Source organism: Lygodium microphyllum, chromosome 21 (assembly GCF_053477565.2).
Source record: "Lygodium microphyllum isolate KBCC chromosome 21, Lygodium_microphyllum_v1.1.10, whole genome shotgun sequence".
Taxonomy (NCBI): Eukaryota; Viridiplantae; Streptophyta; class Polypodiopsida; order Schizaeales; family Lygodiaceae; genus Lygodium; species Lygodium microphyllum.
The window spans coordinates 76,602,622-76,627,116 of NC_141155.1; the positions used below are offsets into that span (position 1 = coordinate 76,602,622).

General features: G+C 42.8%; 1 protein-coding gene and 1 pseudogene across 5 annotated transcripts in view; both read left to right on the forward strand.

Moving 5' to 3' along the window:
- The window catches only part of LOC148018168 (Saccharopine dehydrogenase), a 105,419-nt gene that overhangs the window by 61,764 nt on the left and 19,160 nt on the right, over nt 1–24,495 (forward strand). For 3 of the 5 annotated variants that reach the window (XM_087661687.1, XM_087661688.1, XM_087661690.1), the window contains exons 8-10: nt 22,548–22,671; nt 22,952–23,053; nt 23,199–23,278. In XM_087661687.1, coding sequence (XP_087517813.1) covers nt 22,548–22,671; nt 22,952–23,053; nt 23,199–23,278 — 306 coding nt within the window. The remainder of the gene's footprint in view (nt 1–22,547; nt 22,672–22,951; nt 23,054–23,198; nt 23,279–24,495) is intronic. The other 2 variants (XM_087661689.1, XM_087661691.1) reach the window with 1 other exon arrangement.
- On the forward strand, nt 767–2,488 carry LOC148018169 (uncharacterized; annotated as a pseudogene).

The following is a 24,495-nucleotide window of genomic DNA, read 5'->3' on the forward strand; positions in this document are numbered from 1 at the left end:
GGATCATGTGACGATTCTCACCCAGTACAGAGGTGGTGGTGGCTCCAAGCGATGGAGATGTAATTATTGTGGCATTGAAAGAGGAGGGGCAGCCACAAGGATCAAAGATCATCTTGTACATGTGGCAAATAAAGACATAGGCCCGTGCCCAAATGTACCCGTAGACGTGAAGGCTTCTCTTCAAGCGTGGAAGCTCAGTCGGTTAGGCAATCAAAGTGCATCAGTTATAGGGGAGAGGGGAGTAGATGATGTAGCTTCTGCAGCAATAGGGCCATCAAAGAGGAGTAGAGCTACATTGGAGTCAGATGCAGCTTCAGTGGGAGGGGCTGGGGCGCACAGGACTCCATTGGCAGGGTCCACTAGTAGTGGAAGTGGAGTTGGTACAGGTACAGTGGCAGGGCCGGAAAAAGGGTCACTTTAGAAGGCAAGCATTCAAGCAAGCTTGCAAAAGCAAGCTATTCAAGAGGCTATTAGGGAGCTCTCTCGCTGCTTTATACAGTGTGCTATACCTTTTTATGTATTGCGAACGCCATGATGGAGATCAGCCATGAGGGCCGTTAGCCGTATTAGATGGGAGTGGGAAGGTCCATCCTATGATGGTATGCACACACGAGAACTGAAAAATGAGAAGATGCGTATACAGGCTCAGTTAGAACCATTGAAGGCCACTTAGGTAAAGTATGGATGTACTGTGTTATGTGATGGGTGGACAGATGTACGTAAATGCAGTGTCTATAACATTCTAGTGTTCTCATGCAAGGGGACAATGTTCTTGAGAGCCATTGATGCTTCAGCTCCTGGTACAGCGATCATAGGCTCGTACATCTATGGGCATATATGCACAGCCATTGAGGAGATAGGGCCAAAAAATGTGGTGCAGGTGATTACGGATAATGGTTCCAATGTGTTTCCATGGGGCAAATGCTTGAGGCTGCCTATCCCAAGATTAGATGGACTCCGTGTGATCGCACTCTCTTGATTTATTGGTGGAGGACTTGCAAAAATTGAATTGGGTAGACACTATTCTTACTACTGCAAAGTCCAAGGTGAACTTTGTCACGAAGAGGCCTAAAGTGTTGAGCATCTATTGCGCACACAGTGACCTTGAGTTGCTGAAGCCATCTAGCACACGCTTTGCGTATATGTTTATAGTTGTTGAGCGGATTGTGCGAGTGTGCCAGGGCTTGATGCTCACAGTTGTGTCCATAGAGTGGTCAGCCATGCCTGAGCATCAAGATACACACTATAGGGCTTTTGCACGACAGGCTATGGATGAGACATGGTTCTTGGAGGCTGAAGCTTTTGTGAAGTTCCATCAAGCCTATCTACTCCGTTTTACACATCACTGACATGGAGGGGAGTACCATGGGATTGTTGTATGAGTACATGGATAAGATTGGAGAGGCTTTTGAGAGCAATGCCTATCTTTCTCGCTCAAAGTAAGTTACTTTTAAAGTTTTAACTTTTTCCATTGGGGTATTAACTTATTTTTAGAGTCTAGAAGACACTAATTGTGTGCATATTTATGATTGTAATTTGTTATAAACTTATACATGTGTCAATGTATGATTGAGGAGCTTCAATGTGTGTGGAACATGCGATGGGATTGGTTTTATAGACCAATCCATGCTGTTGCACACGTATTGCATCCTCTATGGCGTGATGAGATGCAATACGAGAATGAGGAGCTAGAGCATGGCATTGAGGAGTACTTCTCAAAGTGGGCAGGAGGAGATGTGCAGATGCTGAGAAGGCTAGAGGATGATCTTCTTCTCTTTCGAAATAGGAGTCTCTCTTTTGGTCGCCCTACAGCAGAGCTTTGAGAGACACAGTTGCAACCTGTGTCTTGGTGGGAGAAATATGGGACATCAGCACCTACCTTGGTAAGTAGGCTAACCCATAAACCATAGCCTAGACTCAACTTTCAAGCTTCAGGACAAACATGAATCGTGATACAAGAATCAATTATAATATTTTTTTCTTGTTTTTGTCATGTGATTGGCAGAAACGTCTTGCCATTCGAGTTCTTTCACAAGACTGCAGCTCAGGTCCTTGTGAAAGAAACTAGAGCACTTGGGCCCTCTTCCATACAAAGAAGAGGAACCATTTGACTACAGCACAGCTTGAGAGACTTGTGTACTGTCATTGTAATCTTCGCCTCCTCGAGCACACATCTTCATCTCTTGAGCCTTGCCAGGTGAATGTTGACAAGATTGACATTGAGAAAATGAAGGACATTCCAGACATTCCCAGAGAGGAGCTAGACATTTATACCATGCTATATGAGGAGATGTCAGCTCTAGCGCACCACACACGAGCTTCATCACGGAGGTCAAGGTCGACAAGGAGGGGCGCCAGCACTTCAGCAAATGTACCCTCGCCCTCATTTAGTAGTGTCGATGACCACTCTGAGCCAGATATTGCTTCTGTCAGTGCATCTGGCAGTGCTACTGGTAGTGATGCAGATGCCGAGGAGGGTGATCACTGATGAGACTTGAGTCTTGACTCTTCAGAGTTCAGACCGATGCTCTCTTGTGTGATTGTGCCTTATCATTTATGTTTATGGTCATTGACTGAGGACTCAGTGGACCGTGGTGTTTTATGGATCATTAGTTATCAACTTATCTTTTATGCTCTTGTATCTTTTTTTCATGATTCATGAATATGATCCAGCTGTGAGAGTGCGCAACGGAAGAAGAAACACGAACACAGAGGGAGAGAGAGAGAAAGCAGAAAATGAAGGAAGAAAATCTGCACTGACTGAAATGAATGCTGAATACACTGAAATGGACTGATCAGTCCCTGCACGCAGCCCGAAGTGTCAGTGAGGGCACCAGATCAGGCTGATGATGATGGCAGCACCAAAGACAGAGGAAGATGACGGAGTCGAAGTGTGCACCTGCCAAGGAAGGAGGGAAGATGATAATGCAACTGACTGCCAAGTGGGAAATGGCTATAAATAGCCAAAAAACCCAAAAAATGGCCGACCTGAAATTTGAGGCCATGAATATGTCCGACCAGCATTTAATGCTGATCCCACCAGCATTTAATGCTGGTAAAAATGGTAGGAATGCTCAGAAAAATCCCGAAAAGGGTGGACAATGTCCGGCAGGTGAGGCAGGCTGAAGAATGCAGAAACTGCCTCGGGAAATGCACATAAAATCCTGACTGGAGGAGAAAATGCACTGAAATGCAATAAACTGAGTGCTCTAAAATGAGCTACCTCCTCCATCATAACAAGTGATAGACAAGTCATAGCTCCTAAAGTCCTCGTTTGACTCAGACTGAGGCTCACATGCAGGAGATGACAAAGCATGACAAACATGACTGCTAACACCCCCTCTTAGATCCTGGATGTGGCGGAAGGAAGGGAGAAACAAATCCTAGGGTGGCAAGAGGAATGCCAAGGTCGATGAAGTCCGTCGATGAAGATTGCTGATGAAGAAACTCCTCGCGATCCTGGGAAGCCCCCTCTAAAACAGTAGGGGCCAAGAAATCCACAGCCGCATCATCGAGATCGTCTCCCTCTGAAAGGGATGGGGGGTATGAGGGAACCACTAGAGGAGAGGGTGGGGGATGGGGAGGAACCTGTGGAAAAGAGGGTGCACAAGCGGGAATGGGTGTAGCAATAGACAACTGCCTCGGAGGTCCGTGCATAAGAGAAGGGGAATGAAGCCTATAAAGTCCGCTCTCCTACCAACCTGTCGCAATAACAGCCCTTGTAGAAGAATCCTCAATACAAACGGCTTGCTCGATGAAGATAACCCGGGTACCAAGCCTTGTAAGGCCATAGACTGAGAGGAGTGGAAAGCCCAAGTCAGGAACATAAAGAGCTTGGGAAAGGGAGCTCGACGCGCGGTCGGGAAATAAAGGCAAAGTGCCAACATCACAAATAGGCACCGAAACAATGTTACCAACAGTGACTGAACCCTCAGAAGGGCATAGATCCTGCAACAAATCACCTCAGGGAGTCATACGACTAGAAGCTCCACTATCAACTAGCCAAGGCCTCTTAGAAGATGAGGCAACCACTGAAGAAGGCTCCTCCAAGTCAACAATATGAAGGAACACTGACTCATGGGTAACCGCTGGAGTAGAGGTAGAAGGCTTAGATGTTTTAGCTCCATCCTTCGCTCATGGACGAAGGTGAGGGTACTTCTTCCAACATTTCTCCTCTGGATGTGTCCCCTTCCCACAGTATGGGCATTTAGGCTTCTCCGAGTCGGAGTCAGAACCTGAAGAACTCTCCTGTCTTTTAGCCTGTGACTTCCCTTTCTTTTGTGTCCCCTCTCTCAAACTTGCAACAAAAGCTTTGATGGAGGTGGATCCACTGGCTATCTCTTTGGCGCGCTCGTCATGCTCCAAAACAAGCAGGGCAAGCTCCTCCCATAGAAGCTTCTCACGGGTCCTTGATGTAAGAAGGCTGGTGTAGAAGACATCAAAACGGGGAGATGGCAGCTGAGTCAAAAGAATCATGGCCATATCCTCGGAAGAGATCATCCTGTCAAGGGACGCAAGCTCATCCCTCATGTCCTCCAACCTGTTGATATGATCCTTCATGGAAGAAGAATCATCAACAACGAGCATCCGTAATTTCTTCTCGAGAGTAATCCGATGGGCAAAAGTCTTCTAATGGTACAAAGAAGCAAGCTTTGTCCACACTTCCGCTGCTTTCCGCAACCTGCGCATATGCACTAGGACAGGATCCTGTAAGCTCATAAAGAGGAAAGATCGAGCTCGTGAGTTGAGCCGATCCCATAAGGCCGCACGATCCATCGATGATCCAACGGTGGGATCCTCCACTGGAAGGGAAATAGGGTGGGTAACAAACTCCCAAAGATCGAAGGTATCAAGGATACACTCCACCTTATACGACCAAAGCGAGTAGTTGGAACCATCAAGCCGGTCTTCTTTGGGCAAAGAAGGAAGTACGGGCACCTGTATAGAGGGTGCCATGGAAGGCATATGAAGGCCAGCAGAACGAGCTTTCTGTGAAACATGGAGAGAACGGGGAATAGAGGGATCTCGGTCAAATGGGCTAGGTGACCTCCGGTCGTCGCGTGAACTAGCACGAAAGTCTCTCCGTCTCTCAGAGGAAGGAATAGAGACCTCATCCTTTGAATCAGCAAAGAACTGGTGATAAGACATCTTCGTATATATGTGCAATCACCAAACAATTTGCAACCAACAGACAGTCAAGATGGAGCCGCCTATGTCAGAAAAGACCCAGAAGATGCTGTCACGTGCAAGAGGAGAGAGAAAATGCTACCACCTGGAGAAAAAAACTGTCGCCTATCTTCCAGATGATGATGCCTTCTCCTCTGCTGATATTGACCACCTCCTGTTGGTTGTGTTTGATGCAAACGCAGGCTGCAAACACCTAGAAAACTGTTGCCTACTCCTCCTGATGCTGCAAAACAACAAAACGCAGGTATGGAAGACTGCGTTTCAGCCTGGACAGCACCGGCAAGGGCTGGAAAGGAGGGAAGAAAGGCTGCACTTGATGGTGTCCTCCTCTGCAATGGAAGCTCTCCTCTGTGCTCTCACTTAGGCGATGATACCATGTGAGAATGTGCAATGGAAGAAGAAACACGAACACAGAGGGAGAGAGAGAGAAAGCAGAAAATGAAGGAAGAAAATCTGCACTGACTGAAATGAATGCTGAATACACTGAAATGGACTGATCAGTCCCTGCACGCAGCCCGAAGCATCAGTGAGGGCACTAGATCAGGCTGATGATGATGGCAACACCAAAGACGGAGGAAGATGACGGAGTCGGAGTGTGTACTTGCCAAGGAAGGAGGGAAGATGATAATACAATTGACTGCCAAGTGGGAAATGGCTATAAATAGCCAAAAAACCCAAAAACTGGCCGACTTGAAATTTGAGGCCATAAATATGTCCGACCAGTATTTAATGCTGGTAAAAATGGTAGGAATGCTCAGAAAAATCCCGGAAAGGGTGGACAATGTCTGGCAGGTGAGGTAGGCTGAAGAATGCAGAAACTGCCCCGGGAAATGCACATAAAATCCTGACTGGAGGAGAAAATGCACTGAAATCAATAAACTGAGTGCTCTAAAATGAGCTACCTCCTCCGTCAAAATAAGTGATAGACAAGCCAAAGCTCCTAAAGTCCTCGTCTGACTCAGACTGAGGCTCACATACAGGAGATAACAAAGCATGACAAACATGACTGCCAACACCAGCCTCCAGGTGTTTTTGTGATTCATGTATATCTATTATCATGTTACATGTAAATTGTAATGATCTAATCTTTAAAGTGTGATCTATGAATATCTTTAGTGTGCTTGGCACTTGCCAATTCAAAGTTTAAGTATATTGTATGAATCCCGATGTATCTTTCGATTTTGAAAATTGGTACAGGCTGTAGGTAACAGGTTATAGAAGTTAGTATTTAGGACCTCCAACCTAGTATGATAGTATCAAATTTCAATGTCAATAATCAATTGTATGTTAATCATGTATGTCAAGTATTTCTCGATCAAGTGACAAGTGTGGCTTATTGTCATCTATTATCTATATTATATATTAAATCGGGGTTATATATTTCCTTGTATCCCTGTTTCCCTGTTTCCCCGTTTCTTCCTGGAGACGAAACTCCGTTTCTATAGTTTCCCCACCGTTTTCGTTTTGCCATTTCCGAAACTCCAAGTAACTATGCAAGGTAGAAGTCACCGCCACGATAGCATCGAGAGAGATGTTGCACGATCTGCTCAGGAGGGGAAACCGCCATGCTGGAAGAAGAGCAAGCACTCCTAGGATGATGAAACCATGAAAGGAACGGTGCGCATCCCCACGTTTCTAGCCCAGGTAGGACCAAAGCAATTTGCAAGTTAGCTCTACACTGAAAGACAAAACCCTACAAAAGAGATGAGAAACTGCAAACACAGAGGTCACTGGTGAGATGCTCCAAAGCAAAACATAACAAAAAGAAAATCTTACTGAAAATAAAAGCAATGAATGTATGCAAAGGAAGACAAAAGAATGGAAAAGCTAAGGACAATGAATCCTATGGGCCCGACTCTAAGAGTGCGAAAAATGAATGCTAAATTGACCTAGGGTATCTGAAAGGACCTAGAGATATGCTAGTCTAAGAAGGTGCCCACCATCGTGGACGTCCAGTAGCAGGGCTCTACCAAGGGAATGCCTAACGAGGTGGAGAGGAAGGTGAGATGGATGCATGAAGTGCAACGGGATTGGAACTTGTAGACCAATCAGCCAGTCCCTCAGGGGTAGTGAAAGAGATGGGCTGCTGAGGCTATACTTGAGCCATATGTCCAGCAGTAACAACGGATGTTGAAGGCGCAGATGAAGCAGGAGCGGAAGGCGTAGCTCCACTGAACTGTGCAGTCGTAGCGGTCTGCAGAGGCTTTTTAGGAAGACCTTGGGCTTTGGAGTGACACTTCTTGTCCACATGGCCTGCTCCCTGGCAGTGTGTGCAAAATCGGTTTCTCTTAGGGAGGTGTTGCCAAATAGGTCTTGATTCTTTGGTTCCATTCGAGGAAGAGGAGTCACCCTTTGATTGGCTTGCCTTCGCATGTTGCGAGTTCTTGCCACTAGTGGCTTTCCCTCCCGAAGAAGAGGCAACCAACTCCCTCTGCTTTGAATAAGACTGTGATGAGGATTTCTTGTGGACTTGATCATACAGCCTCATGTAATGCAAGAACTGACACTCAAACTTGTAGAAGATTGTCAATGGGGATTGGGAGATGATGTGTTGAATGAAATTGAAGTACTTTTTGGGCAACTTATTCAAGAAGAATGTAACCTGATCGTCATCTGACTTTGGAGAGCCAGTAGTAGTGAACACGGTAAGTAACCTGCTATATTCAGCTAGCTTGACTTTCAGATCATCCCCTTCCTTAATAGAGAACTCTTGAAGCTCAAAGTCCAGATTGATGCGGTGAGTACGATCTCGAGCCGCATAGCGGTTGACAAGGTGACTCCAATGCTCTAACGCGAGCGGAAAGTGTTGCAACTGAGAGTGAAACTCAGGAAGCGGTCCTTGCATCAGCTCAAGATTGGCTGTGGCATTGCCGGCTCTCCATTGACGCATGTAGTTAGGGTAAGCTAGTCGAGGGTCCGGCATAGGCTCTAGACCAATGACGAGGTCCCTAAGACCGTGAGACTCAAGCACTTGTTGCATGAAATTTAACCAAGTGGTGAAATTTGACCCGTTAAAACGTGTCTTATCCGTGAAGGCATTCTTGGCCGTTGTAACAGGACTGGTAGTGCTCAGAGATGGATAGTGTGAAAAAGCGTAGTATAGGAAAGATGGGGGAGTGGAGTACACTTGGAAATGGGCCCCAGAGTGCCCACCAAGCATGCGGGTAATGTGCAAGGTGGATCCATAGGTAGGGATGGGCTGACTAGGCATGGGCACGGTAGCCACATGAGTAACCCAAGGAGGTGGGAGTGGAACACGAGGAGCAGAAGATGGGAATCCTTGTGTAGGTGTAACCCAAGGAGAGTGTGAAATTGCACCATAAGTTAAGGATGGAAACTCGTGCATTAGAGCGGTCATGTGAGATGGGAAGCTGGATATAGTGAGGGGGGTGCCCATCACAGTTGTTCCAGGTGCTATGGGTGTGCTCATTTGTTGAAAGGTGAGAGGCAGTGTGTTAAAGGGCGGCATTTCCCCTAACAAAGTACCATGGTGCAAAGAGGTAGAGAATGGGTGAAGAAGGAGAAGGTGCTAGGAGCGGAGATGGAAGATCCAACCCCTAGGGTGTGTCTTGCAAATGTGGAGTGTAATCCAAGGTTTTGGAAAGATGATGAGAGGTGATCAAGGTGTGATATAGAAGAGGGTGGGATGCGAGGGAAGTGAAAAGTGTGTGTGACATGCTCAATTGAAACAGAAGCTGTAGATATACTTGAATTCCGTTTGCTTCGTGAGCCCCCTCTATTAAAGTTCACATACGCAAAGTTATCCGGATCCTGTACCTCAAAAGAAGAAATAGGTGTGGGTTTTGATTCATGCAACTCAAAAGGATTGTAAAACTTGAAATTAAACCTATTTGAGATGATGAAGATGGATCACTAGACGTTCTGAATGCCTTATGCCCTCCATGATCGGAGAGGTGGCAAGCCTCACCAATCGGTCCGAATGTGGTAGCAAAGCTTGTAGGAGAGGTATAAACATCACTGTACTTGTTGCAATAGTACTCCTCAAAGTCCTCTATCATGTTAGTGAAATCCAAAATAGGAGTAGAAAAAGAAGGTAAGGGTGAAAGTGGAGTGTCGTCCTACTCACCGAGTTCATAATGCCATCTCAAGGCCTCGAGTGATGGAGAAGCCTGATAGGATATCATAGGAACACAAGAAGAAGGTGTCTGGGACATTGTGATTCGGTTACGAGTCAAATCTTGTGCCTCGCACAAAGACTAGTTCTCTACAATATCCGCATGATACTCTTTTTAAGAGTATTGGCTCTGATACCATGTGAAGAAAACTGCTAGGGTTTGCACTGATGACACACCAGAGTGTACGACCACGATAGAAACACAAAGAGATAGACGCAGTCATAGAGAGCAAAACTCAAACTCTAAACACAAAACTCAAAACTCAAACCTGAAACGCAAAACTCAAAACTAACACAAGGAGAAGAAGGGAAAGAGAACACAACTTTGAAGTGAATGAATGCTGTAAATGAATGTAAGAGTGTACATTGTGCTCAAGGGCAGAGCAATGTCGGAGTGTGACGTTCACCGGAGGCGGATCCCAAGTTTGTATTCACTAGTCGAAGTGTGAAGAGAGAGGAAACTGCAAAACACTGACACCAAGGGTTGCTAGAGACAGAGGCGACAGGTGCAGAGGGGATAGATGATACCAGGCGGCTCCAGAAAGATGCAAACGCAGGCTGTAGGATGTCGCCTGATGTTGGAGATGCTGGTGATAGCAGCTGGAGGCCAAATGCAAACTGGGAGATGGTGGTAGACAGTGGGTGACAGCTTGAAGAAGGCGCTAGGGCATTGTGAGGCTGGAGGGAGAGGTGGCAGCAGTCACGAAGATTGGACAGCTACGTGGAGGTAGACTGATGGCTACAATCTGCACTGGAGAGTGTGAAACCTGCACAGGTGAGCGTGAAACCTGCACAGACCGAATAATGCTCAATGGGGGCAGCCTGTCTGTTTATAGATGTAGAAGGGTGCCCCAAAAATTAGGGTGTCTGTTTATAGATGTAGAAGGGTGCCCCAAAAATTAGGGTTTTTGGGAGACCGCTGAAACTCTCTCGGACCGCTCCCCTTTTTTACGGTTTTTCATTAATTAAGTGTGATTTGGGGCTGTTTAAGAAAGCTAATCAGCTGAAAAGCATGTTTTAGCTCAACATAGGCTACATCCAAGTTTTCGACATAGCAATTAGCCTGAAAGATCTTATCTTTAGTGTGAAAGATAGGTGGTATCTTCTTGCCACCCTCGATCACGTAAAATGGAGCTTTGCCTGAAACTATGCACTGTGTTCTTGTATGCCAACTCAACCAATGGCAAATATTGCTCCCACTATGTTTTATGGTTTGATACATGGCACCTCAAGAGATCCAACATTGCGGAACTAGCCTCTTCAGACTAACCATTTGTCTGTGGATGGAAGGAGGATGAGAATTTCAGTGTGGTATCCATATTCTCAAACAATCCCTTCCAAAATAAACTGGCCATTTGAGGATCTTGATCACTAACGATCAACTTTGGCATACTATGTCACTTAAAGATGTGTTGCAACAACAAATGTGCCATATGAGCAGCCTTTATCATCTTTCTCATTGAATAAAATGGGCCGATTTGCTAAACTTCAAAATGATAGTCGATATCCCATCATTTTCTGTAGGTGTCCTAGGAAGCTTAAAAATAAAATCCATTGCAATGCTCTGCCAAGGCTTGTCTGGAATGGGCAAGGGTTGCAACAAACTCGGCATCTTTTGCCTATCATGCTCTACCTTTTGACATGTGATGCATGTCTTGACAAATTGCTCTACATCATACCTCAAAGCTAGCGAGTAAAAAAAATGTTCCATTGCCTTGACTGTAGCATCAATACCTCTATGCCTTACGTAGGGAGAAACACGACTTTCAATGATTACTCTAGGCCTCAAGTGCTTTGTGACACATAGTTGTCCATGCATCATTAGAAATCCATGTCTTAGCATAAAGTGTTCATGCCTTTGGCCATTGCAAAGTTGATCATAAACATATTCCAAATCAACAACATATTGCTCTTATGGCATCCAATTCAGTGTGATAAACCATGCTGATGGTTGAAATTTGTGGCTTATGTAACAGTGCATCAACCACACCATTCTTTTTACCATCAATGTGTATAATTTGAAAATGAAATATAGAGAGAAAGTTTGCCCATCTCATATGTTTCTCTAACAACTTTGTTTGCATAAAAAAGTACCTTAAAGTCTGATTGTCAGTTTGTACTATTAAATCAGCCCCTAACAAGTAATGTTTCCACGTAGATAGTACATGAATTACAGCCAAGTCCTGCAAATTTCTCTCTATATTGTGGAGAAGATGGCTCTCATAAGCCACAAATGGGCCATCTTGCATAAGAACAACCCCAATGCTGTTGCGACATGCATTACATTGAACCAAAAATGACTTTCTTAGATCAGGTATTACAAGCACAGGATTTGAAGTCATATTTTTCTTTAACTTTTTAAATGCTGAATTTTCCATTGCAGTCTATCCAAACGGCACATTCTTGTTTTGCAAAGCATGTAATGGAGATGCAAATTCAGTAAACTCATGTACATACTTCTTGTAGTAAAAACATAAACCCATGAAGTTACGGATCTCATACACATTCTTCAAAGGTGGCCATGAGCATATTGTTGCAATGTTTGCGGGGTCCATATGAATACCGTCAGCCAATACAATATGCTGAAAAAAGTGGATTTCATGCAAAAATAATTCACTTTTCTTGTCATTAATAACCAGCCTATGCTTACGTAATTCATTGAACACAATGTCCAAGTGTTTTCTATGCTTTGCCTTATTCATTGAATACCCAATCATGTCATAAAAGAAAGTGTCCACAAATGTGCTATTTGGCTTGAAGATGTGATCCATCATCCGATTAAAAGTGGTAGGAGTAATCGTAAGTCCAAAAGGCATGACAAGAAACTCATGCAATTCAAAAGATGACTTGAAAGCTATCTTAGGCACATCCTCCGGTCCAATGCGTATTTGATGATACCTACTTTTCAAATCTACATGACTGAATATGGCTCTATCCCCTGCAATCATTGATAACAACATCAATTTGAGGGAATTAGAAATTGATTCTTTATCGTGATTCTATTTCAAGCATGATAGTCAATGCACGCAAGCCATGAGCCATTCTTTTTCTGCACCAAAAGCATTGGAGAACAAAATGGAGATGAGTTGGGTTGAATCATGCCTTTTTCTAACAGCTCATTCACCCGGCTCATAATCTCCTCCTGTTGTGCTCCACTGACTTTGTAGGGTGGCTACTTGTGGGGATAAGATTTATGCCATGATCTTCAAGCCTTTGAGGTGGTAGCTGCCTTGGAAGTGATTGAGAGAAAGAATCAGCATACGTTTTCAAAAATGATATGCGATTCTTCTCTAACTTAGACATGTTCCCAACACTCACTATCATCCTTATTCTTAGTAAAAACTAGGTATGTTGAAAGATGTTTTTTCATTACTTTAGAAATAGGAGTTGTAGGATACAATAGGGACAAACTTCCCTTTCAACTTTACATCAAGTGTGAGTCTTTCCCTTATGCTGAATTGTGATCTCTTTTGTAGGTGAATCAATCACTATATGCATACTGTGACACCATGGGATACCAAGTGTCACAAGGACGTGAAAATTTGATGCTTTGCTTATGTTTAATTGACATTTGATTAAAGGATTAATCAAATGTGCAATTAAAAGATGCGCATGTGAGGTGCAAGCTACTTTTTCACAGTTGAAGGCTGAAGGACCCTGTGAAAAAGATGGGTGTCAAAGGCAAAAGTTGTAACAAGTTACACTTGTTAGATTCTAGGTGAATTTTGGTGTCAATTTGCCCCTATGATTATTAATTGGCCATTAAGTGCCAGTGGTGACACTAGGGACTAGGCATTAATTACTAGATTAATACTTGTTCAAGGGTCAATTAATGCATGGGACCACTTTGGATTGCAAACGGCCTAGCTAATTAGTTTTTGGATGGGCAAGGTCAATTTTCTGGGCATGGATTAAGGGCTGAATTAATTTTCAGAATTAATTCATTCTGAAAATTAATTAAATGGCTGGAAATTGCTGAAAATGGATTAAGAAAGCTACCACTTGGCAACACTTTTCCATGCAAGTGGGGAAAAGGCTAAATAGGGCTGAAGGGAGAGGGAAATATCGTTTTTTCATTTTGAAGTTGTTGGAAAGAGATGTTGGACTGTTGCTGCCAGCTTTTGGGGCCATTTCCCAGCCATTGGAGACCATTTTGGTGATGGAGATTGCATATTCTTGACCTTGGGAAGCTAATAATTGCTGCTGATGCACTTTCTCCTGAAGATCATAGTCTCTGATGCTTCTATTGTTGTTGATGCATCCGTTTGGGGGTGGTACAGCAGGGCAGCAGCTGATTTTGATTAGTTCTTCGCGACAAATCTCAGATTTTTTTCTCTTTGCAGCATTCTCTCATCTCCTTGAGCCTATGCTCAGCCATTCTTAGCAATTCTCAGCCATTCAGAGGAGATTTCAGCCATTTTTGGTGGGCTGATTTGTAATTTCTGCAGTAAACCCTAATTTACAGCAGAAATCAAGGTTTAGCAGACACCTTGGGATCCGTGCCAGAGATTGAATGCTCAAGGGACTGAAATCAGCAGCTGATAATTGAAGATTATCAAGGGATTTCAGGAGCCAGCCCATCCCGAATTGATTTGGGGCAGCATTTGGCCAGCCAAGGGTCAATCAAGGGGCAAATGACCCAAAAGGCTTGCTGGTCATTTATGACAGCAAGAGCAATTAGTTAGCAGGAGGAGATTGAAGAATCACAAGTTGTACTCCTTCCAATTGAATGAAAGCTAAAGAAATACCGCAAGGGGCACCAATTTTGGAGCCAACAGGGTGTCTACTATCCAAGAATGTTATGGTAAAGTGTGCATTTCATTTTATGTGCATTTATTTATTGCTGTAATTAACTCTTAAATCAGGTTATCACCACCCATTCCAAGAAGGAAGGCTGCTTTCATGGTTTCGTTGCCGGGATATTTCAAATCTCTTGATTTGGTGGGCCCGAGGCACCTGATTGCAAGCCAAAGCTTTGTGCTAGTGCTAATCTTTGTGCTCAGCTGAGAAATTACAGCAAGAGTGGGATGCAATCAAGCAGTAATGATGCCTCTCATGATGCACATTCACATGGGGAAGAAGAAAATGCAATGCCTGATCTTGGACAAGGCGCGAATCATGGACAGCATGTTGAAAATGTGGTTGAAGGCCAAGATGTTGGACCCTCAATGTAGAAAGAAGATGATTATCAGCAAGGGGAAATTGAATTTGATGATGCATTCAAGAATCGAATGAGGGCAGCAGCCAATATCTTTGCTGAATTGGCAAAAAATCCTCAGTTTACTCGGTTTTTGAACACTCCTACGAAGGACAACAAGGTCAAGAAGAGAAAATCCTCTTGTAGAACTTCGGGACAGTGAGATGCACCAAAGAACAAGCCAAAGCCTTCTCAAGATGCTCCTAAAGGTGCTCATGGTCAAAAGCAGTTGGTGCCAATTGGGCAAGAAATGGATATGCAAGTTCATGATGTAAATGCTAATCCTAAGGTTTTTGGACAGCAAGGTTTGCATGAGAATTTAGGGCAGCTAGCTTACTTTGGTGGTAGCACAATTTTTCGTGCTATGGTGGGTGAGCAACCGAATGTGGGAATGTATGGCACACCTCTCCATAATTTTCAGCAACCAATGCATGGCTTGCATAACCCAATGCACTCGGGTATGGCTCATGGAATGCATAATCCGATGTATGACGGCATTGGTATGATGCATGGTGTGCAAAATCACTCATATGGGCAAGCATCGGTACCCCGTCGTGCTTTTGGGGCTCAAAGAATAAGTGTTGGTCATGCAAATGCTCTGTTTAATATTGGCTATCATGAAAAAACAGCAAATGCACCCTTTTTGCAGCAGCCCGTATATGACAATTTGACCCCCATAGGTCCAACAAAGGACTATGATGAGGGAGGTAAAAGTGTGAAATTCAAACTGTTCAGTGGTGCACAAGATAGGCTGAAAGGTTTGACTTTCATTCAATAGTTTGATGCAGCCTATTCTGGGGGAAACTTCACCGAATCCTCTAAGATTCGAAAGGCAACCACTTTCTTGAAGGGAAATGCATTGCAGTGGTGGTCCACGCCCTTGATGCAAGGTAGAGCACTGTCAACATGGGTACAATTTAAGCGAATGTTTGCATCAAATTGGTTGACTAGTACCTTTGAGGTGAACATCATGACAGCTTGGAACAAGCTTGATGCAAAGGAATGCAAGAATTTAGAGCAATACAATAAGAAGTTTTGGGATGCATTGCTGCCCGTCACTTTTTATTTGTCAGTTCCCCTTCATGAGCAGGTGGAGAAGTATGTATGTGGTTTGCCTAAAGGAATCATGGATTTTTGCATTAAATCCACTGTTTCAAGCACGTCTCAGCTTATAGAAACTGCTACTACAGCGGATACATTGCTGTGTGGAAAAGATGCCGGCTTTCAAGACCATGATGAGTCAAATGTCAAGGAAATGAAGGCTTAGAAAAATGGCAGATCTGAAAATCAGGCTGAAAAGAGGCAAAAACAGCAGCAAAGACCTTCGAAAAGTGTGGCATAGCATAGAGAATTGAGGGCTGCTAATAAATGTTACATATGTGAACAGGAGGGACACATTGCTAGGAACTATCCTAATCAACAACAAGCTGATAATGATGATAGCACATGAGAGAATCAGTGATGTATGGAATATCACACTGGATTGCATATGATGAAAGATCGGACATGCATTGTATGTTAGCAAGTGAAGCGTGGTAGGCAAAAGATGCCGTAGTTTATTACAGCTTATGTAAGGATAAAGTATGCGTTTTAGAGAACTTAAGGAACGTAAAAGGGAGCAGTTGATTGCCATGGATGTGTTTTGTATTTTCCAGAGGGTGATTGTATATTGCTGCGTTTTGAAAAGGCAAGGATGACAAGATGAAAGGGCAAAAGGAAATGTATCCAAAGTTTAGAATGAGGAACTATGGACCTTTCTAGGTGTTAGAGAGGATCGGCGATGTGGTATATCGGTTGACATTGCCTCTACACTAGCCGATACACTATGTCTTTCATGTGAGCTTGTTGAGGCCTTTTTTATGGTGATGTGCCTAAGGATGTATCTGCTGAAATTTAGTCCAATGTAGAGAAGTTGAATAAGATATTGGTATCTGAACAGATTTTGGCACATAAAGAGAAAAGGTCAAAGGTAAAGCTTCCATAAGCTATGGGGTGAAGTTTCACAACTGTTTACCAATGGATGCTAAATGGATGGATAGAGGATGACATGGCAGACCATCCTCAGTTGTTGCAGCTTTACCTTGATGCCTTTCAGTTAGAGCCGACTTTGGATTAGGCTCTTTCAGGTTCAGCAGGGCAAGGGTCCAGAGTACCACCTAATACTCAAGGGGAAGGTAGCACTTCCACTCCTCCAGGAATGGACAGCTCTCGTGTATAGTGGATCTCGAATGTATTCAATATGCATCCAAGGTACTATGCTGACAGTATGTCTGCCATGAGGTCACTATTCAGTGTACTAGTCACTGTGGTATGTATGTAGATGGGTATGGTTTTCACTGCAGCTCTGAAACTGTACATTTGCATCAAGTTATGATCATGAGAGGTTGATAACTGAGTGCTAGTTTTCAGTGTATGATCATTAGTTTCAGTGGTATTCAGCTGGTTCTATGGACAACAGCATGTGTACTGAATGCCATTGACTATTCAGCCATGGTTTCGGCTCGGTTTATGCTTTACTATGGTTGTATAGTCAGCATTGTTGAGAAACAAGAGTTTGGGATGCATCGATGAGTTTCTGGCAACAATTTTGGACTATTGTTGAGCTTTATGCTATGTTTATGCTGGCTGGAAATTTTCAGCAAATGGTGGGCATATGAGATAGTGAGCCAACAATGGCCAATGTTGTGTTGACTATGATGCCTTGTGAAAATTCTAGTGCAATATTGTTTTATTTGACACATTACAGTGCAATCGAGGACGATTGCAATGATTTCAAGGGGGCGGTTTGTCACGAGGACGTGAAAATTTGATGCTTTGCTTATGCTTAATTGGCATTTGATGAAAAGATTAATCAAATGTGCAATTAAAAGATGCACATGTGTTGCACATGTGAGGTGCAAGCTACTTTTTCACAGAAGTTGAAGGCCAAAGGACCTTGTGAAAACGATGGGTGTCAAAGGCAAAAGTTGTAAGAAGTTACACTTATTAGATTCTAGGTGAATTTTGGTGTCAATTTGCCCCTAGGACCATTAATTGGCCATTAAGAGTCAGTGGTGACACTAGGGACTAGGCATTAATTAATGGATTAATGCTTGTCCAAGGGTCAATTAATGCATGGGACCACTTTGGGTTGCAAATGGCCTAGCCAATTAATTTTTGAATGGGCAAGGTCAATTTTTTGGGAATGGATTAAGGGCTGAATTAATTTAATTAAATGGCTGAAAATTGCTGAAAATGGATTAAGAAAGCTGCCACTTGGCAAAACTTTCCCATGCAAGTGGGGGAAAGTCTAAATAGGGCTGAAGGGAGAGGAAAATCTCGTTTTTTCATTTTGGAGCTGTTGGATTGTTGCTGCCAGCTTTTGGGGCCATTTCCCAGCCGTTGGAGATCATTTTGGTGATGGAGATTGCGTATTCTTGACCTTGGAAAGCTGGCAATTGCTGCTGATGCACTTTCTCTTGAAGGTCACAGTCTCTGATGTTCCTATTGTTGTTGGTGCATCTGTTTGGGGGTGGTACAGCAGGGCAGTAGCTGATTTTGATTAGTTCTTCGCGACAAATCTCAGAATTTTTTCTCTCTACAGCATTCTCTCATCTCCTTCAGCCTATGCTCAGCCATTCTCAGCAATTCTTAGCCATTCAGAGGAGATCTCAGACATTTTTGGTGGGCTGATTTGTAATTTCTGTAGTAAACCCTAATTTACAGCAGAAATTAGGGTTTAGCAGTCTCCTTGGGATCCGTGCCAGAGATTGAATGCTCAAGGGACTGAAATCAGCAGCTGATAATTGAAGATTATCAAGGGATTTCAGGAGCCAGCCCATCTTGAATTGATTTGGGGCAGCATTTGGCCAACCATGGGTGAAATTGGAGAAGAAGTCCTGGGTGAATCAAGGAGCAAATGACCCAAAAGGCTTGTTGGTCATTTATGACAGCAAGAGCAATTGGTTAGCAGGAGGAGATTGAAGAATCTCAAGTTGTACTCCTTCCGATTGAATGAAAGCTAAAGCCAACAGGGTGTCTACTGTCCAAGAATGTTATGGTAAAGTGTGTATTTTATTTTATGTGCATTTATTTATTGTTGTAATTAACTTTTAAATCAGGTTATCACTAGCCATTTCAAGAAGGAAGGCTGGTTTTACCAAGCAGCACATCACAATCTTGAAGTGGACGAATGAAGAACTCTTCAGTGTCTACATATCCTTGAATGTACAACCAAAGCTTTCAAATGAGTGGTGTGACAGGCTTTGCATGATCCTTGCATGCCATTCCAACTTTTCCCATGGGTCCCATCTCATCCTCTCTGATGTCTAGACAGGTTGCCATGTCTATAGAGATGAAGTTGGCTCATGCACCATTATCAAAGAATATCAATGCATACTGCTCCTTGATTTTGCTCCATGCTTTGCATGATCCTTGCATGCCATTCCAACTTTTCCCATGGTTCCCATCTCATCCTCTCTGATGTCTAGACAGGTTGCCATGTCTATAGAGATGAAGTTGGCTCATGCACCATTATCAAAGAATATCAATGCATACTGCTCCTTGATTTTGCTCCATGCTTTGCATAACTCAGTAGCATCATCATTGGGATGCTCACTAACAATATCGGGCACCAATCCCATTGACATTTTGGGCTTCTTTTCCTTAGGATCTCCTTGATTTTTTGCCTTTCTAGCTTGCTGTTTGTTGGGACAGTCCTTTGCAATGTGACACTTGTTCAAAATGAAGTGTTTATTTGCAGTCATCAACTCCCTACACTGTGTCAATGATTTTTAAACCTTTCTTTGCTGTTTTGGCCTGTTTTAAGGCTGATTTTCAGGTCTTTCCCTTTTTCATTCTTAAGCAACCTTGTATTCAGCTTTTCCCCACTCTCTCGGAAGTCCGAATCCTTCCCACACAGAAGAGAATCAGCTATAGCAGCAGTCTTTATGAGCCAAGACATGGTGGAAATGAAGGCCCTATATCTCGCCCAATAGCAACATTTTCAGCTTGCTGTCCATCATGTGAGCCTTGTTCAAGATTAGACATTGCATTTCCTTCTTCCCTATGTGTATGTTCGTACTGAGAGGCATCATCACTGCTTGATTCCTTCTCATTGTATGAAGATATCTTGCTGTAATTTCTCAGCTGAGCACACAAAAATCTGTACCAACACAAAACTTTGGCTTGCAATTGGGTGCATCGAGCCCACCAAATCAAAGGATAGAGTGGTATCCTGGCAATGGAACCATGAAACCAACCTTCCTTCTTAGATAGGGTGGTAATACTTGATTAAGCACTTAATCACAACAATTAGTAAGTAATCACAAAGTGAAATGTATACTTTACCTTAATATTCTTGAACAGTGGACACCTTGTTGGCCCCAAAACTGGTGCCCCTTTCAATATTTCTTTAACTTTATTGACTAATGGATTGGGTACAAATTGAGATTTCACAATCTCCTTGGCTGATCCGAAAGCCCCTTGCTGTACCAACAATTAGCAAACAAATAGGACAATTACCCCTCTATTTTCACGCGGGAGTTGCTCTAATGGAATCCCAATTGGCCAAATATTGCCCCAAATTCACAATGGATAGATTGGCATTTGAAATCCTTGACAATTGCATGGATCTCAGGTGCTGATTTTAGTGTACGATGCCTTTGACTGATGGCATGGGTCTCGAGATGGCTGCTAAACCCTAATTATTGTTGTAAATTAGGGTTTACAGCAGAATTTCTCTTGTTGTCCACCAAATCTGGTTATGATCTTCTCCAAATGGCTAAGATTTACTGAGATAACTTGAGAATGGGGTGGAGAAGATGAGAGAATGCTGTAGGAGAGAGAAATTCTTGATTTCCATGCAGGAAAAGTCTGAATTCTGACTGTTGCCTGTACCAGACTGCATTAAATGCAATTGCCTACTGCCTATTGCTTGGAGCCCCAAGACTTGCCCAATAAATGTTGTCGCCAGCAGCTTGTGATGTTGTAAATGCTGTCACCTATAGCTCCTAGTCTCTTGGTTGTTGTCTCTTGCCTCCAATGTTTGAGAACATGCTTGAAATTTGATCAGTAGTACCTTCTCTTTCTCTCTCTCTGAAAATTGAACTGAATGGCTCAAACTAAGCCCAAAAATATTTTCTTAGTTTGCATGGGTATTTGTGCCAAGTGGTAGCCTTCTAAACTCAATTTTCAACATTATCCAGCCATCAGGTTACTTTTCATAATTGTTTAATTCTGAAAATTAATTTCAGTGCTCTGACCCTGCCCAAAATTAAATGTGCCCATCCATAATTAAATTGGCTAGGCCATTTGTAACCTCAAGTGGTCCTCAACCTCTATTGACCTTTAGATTGACCTTTAGATTGGCATTAATTAATTAATTAATGCTAGTTCCTAGTGTCACTACTAACACTTATTGGCCAAATAACTATCCTAGGGTCAAAACTGACATGAACTGACCATCAAAATCCAGTTGGCCTAACTTATCACAACTTTTGTCTTTGACACCCATTGTATCCTCGTGGTCCTTGGCTTGCCATTATGAAATAATTGCCATGTGCAACATGTGCTTAACAACCTTGCACATTTGATTAACATTAATTAATTAATTAATGCTAGTCTCTAGTGTCACCGTTGACACTTATTATTTAATTAATACTAATCCCTAGTATCACTATTGATACTTATTGGCCAAAGAACTATCCTAGGGTCAAAATTGACTCCAACTGACCACCAACATCTAGTAGGCATAACTTATCACAACTTTTGCCTTTGACACCCATTGCATCTTCGCGGTCATTGGTCTATCATCATGAAATAATTGTCATGTGCAACACGTGCTTAATAACATTGCACATTTGATTAGTAACATAATCAAAAGTTACTAGCAAGGTTAAAGCATCTCAAAATTTCATGTTCCATGACATTTTGTATGCTTGTGGAAGCTAGTTTTGCAAAAATTGCAATGGCACCTAGTGGAGGATCGTTTGGCTGCTAACTCTTTCTAGATATAATTTTTGGCAATATCAAGGCTGCTCTCTTGGGATGGGAAATATGAGAACTAATCCAAATTTTATCGCATGGCACATCAGGGGTTTAACATCTATTCGTGATGCCACCTTGGCGACCCACAGTGTGTTGATATCCTTTAGCATAGCTAGATGACTTTTTCGGATCCCTCAGGGATATTGTGACTCACTGGGCTAGATTTTGATGGTGGTGTTGCCTAAGTAGTCCTTTCTTGCCCTTGATAGTGATCGTCCTTGGCAAGATTGGGATCTTGATGGATGGTTGAATCTTGAAAAGGCTTTAGCTAATTGGATGTAGCATCTCCTGATCAAAGATTACCATTGGCTGGTAACCAAAGCCAATGCTGTTTGGAGCTTGTACAAAACTAAGGCTTGGCAGATAATGACTGTGATGGAAGGCTGGTTCAACAAGACTCCGATCAAATGTAAAGACTTTCTTTGGAGGGTTGGGGCGGAGAGAGAGAGAGAGAGAGAGAGAGAGAGAGAGAGAGAGAGAGAGAGAGAGAGAGGTTTTGTCTTGTGGCATATATGGCGTACTCGCAATGCCTTTATTTTTGATTCGGCATCGGGCGTCCATGGGCATGTGGCCCGAGTGCGTGGATTGGTGTTATGGAAAATCTCTTCTATGATGTCAGTTGACCTGGTCCTTTTGGATATTGCTGCTCCCTAGCTGGCGATTGTTTGCTGTACTCCAGCTGTTCCTTCTGTGTGATTTATTAGAATTGGTGATGTAATAGGTTGTTCTGAGAGCCTGCACGCCTTATGTAAAATTCTACAGAGAAAGTGTGAGAGAGACTGAGTATGCTGACCTGATGGTCTGATGTAATAGAATGTAAGAGATACAGAGTGAATGCTGACCTGATGGTCTGATGTAAATATTTACTACTTAATTCAATTATCTTCACGAAAAAAAAAAGAGAGGTTTTGTAAGTATTTTCTATTTAATTGATACTCCTTCACAAAAGAAAAAGAAAGAGGTCTTTTTGGTATAAGAAGTTCATCTGGTTTTCTGTAACAGAAATTTGCCAGAGGTTGCAAGTGCTTACAAGATCTTGGGCGTTCCAAGCGTGAGTGCTCGTTTTGGAACTGCACCATTCTTCTGGAATTGGGCTATGAGTGCTGTTGCAAGACTGGCCCCCGAGGTCAGCAACTACATTTTCAAATATTTTTATTGTGTTTTAATGGTAATTCAGCCAGGTAGACAGGATGTTTTATATGTTGTATTTATCTTGGAAATGTATGGACATTTGCCTGCTCAGTGCTCCTTTTTCCATTTGTTAGTTTCTTTGGGTACATGAGGAAAATTAATATTGTCGTGTTTACTTCTACCAGGGTTCAGTTTTTATTTTAAAAAAATCAGAGACATTGAAACAAAGCTGTCATCTTGCAATTTGATGTTAGAAAATACTCTGGCATTTTCAGGGGTTCTTACAAGACAGATCTAAGGTGGAGAAATTGGTTAGACTATCGAATCCTCTGGTCCGTGTTGTTGACGGACTCGTTGGGGAACTGATGTCCATGAGAGTATGCCTTAATTAAACATCTATGCTTTCCATGTGATTTTGTTTGTTGTTTAAACACCCATGTTTGCTTCTACTGCTGATTTTGTGTGTTGTTTGCTTGTGTGGTTTGACTCTTTGTTTCTATTTCTGTTCTGTTTTGTTTTGAGGGGGTGCTGCTGCAGGTTGATTTGGAAACAAAGGACGGAATAAAATCTGTGGGATTATTTACCCACAAGAAGCTTTCAGTGTGAGCAGCTTATCTTATTACTGTCCACTTCTGAGCATCAATGAGTTTAATGCCAAATCTGCAGCTGAATGTCTGTCAGAATTATTGACACATTGAATGCGTTTATAACTAATTCTTTAGAGATCTTTTGAAGTTTTGACTAATGCTTCCTGGAAGCAACTTTTAATGTTTGAGGTCTCACCAGAAAAGAAACATTTGAAATCAGCTAGAACTGGCCTGTAAACAAAAAGGCCATTGATACTACATGAGGAATGGGTTGTGGATTGTTTAATGATCATTATAGATCAGTTGCATAAAAGCCCATTCATAAGGACATTTAACAGACTGAAGGATAGCAGACAAAGAATGCTGTTTGCGCAACCATGCTGATAGCACAAGTAGGAGTAATCTCTATCAATTGATTTATCTCAAGATCTAGAAATGAACATTCAAACAATCAGGATGTTGCTTGGAACGTTTGGAGATTTCACCAGTGCTTTCTGGAAGGTACTCAATATTTTTCAATTAGTGCTTTCTGGAAGGAACTTTTAAGATTTAAGGTCTCCCGTAAAAAATGTTGAAATCAGCTAGAAATGGCTTGTAAGAAAAATATCATCAAATAGATGATCTGTCTGCTTTAAACGCTTTCCCAATTCATTGAGATATTCAGGATCCCATTATTGATGCTTTTGCTGTGTGCTGGAGGCCAGTTTGTCTTCAGGGCCAAAAGCATATAAGTGGAGGAGGACCTTAAAAGAGGCCATGCAGTTCCTGGAAATTGGATTCAATTCGAATCCACTTTTTGAAACAATATCTTTTAGAAACATGAGTTTGGCAGAGCTTGTTACAGATTGTAAAGTAGAGGTCCCTAGGGTGTCAGAACGAGATTGATAGACTGCTAGTTAATTGGAATCCGCAGGTCCAGGATCAAGATAGGTTGCAACCTGGGATGAGAGGTCTGTCCTGTTATCAGAGTTTGGAGAGAGATTTACAGGGTTGTAGGTCCTTCTGCAGGCAGTGAAGATGCAAGGGAGGAGCAAACAGTTGTGCCTCCGTAGCCAGTTGACAAGACAGTTTTCACTAGTTGGCATCCCAATGCCTACATTTAGGTGCCCCCCCTAGACACCTTTATCATGTAGGAGGTTGGCTACTTAGACTGCTCAGATTTCCTGGAGCCTGCCGACCTCCTATAGAGGAGGATCCAAGTCATAGGACTCCAAGGAAAGTTGTGGCAACTT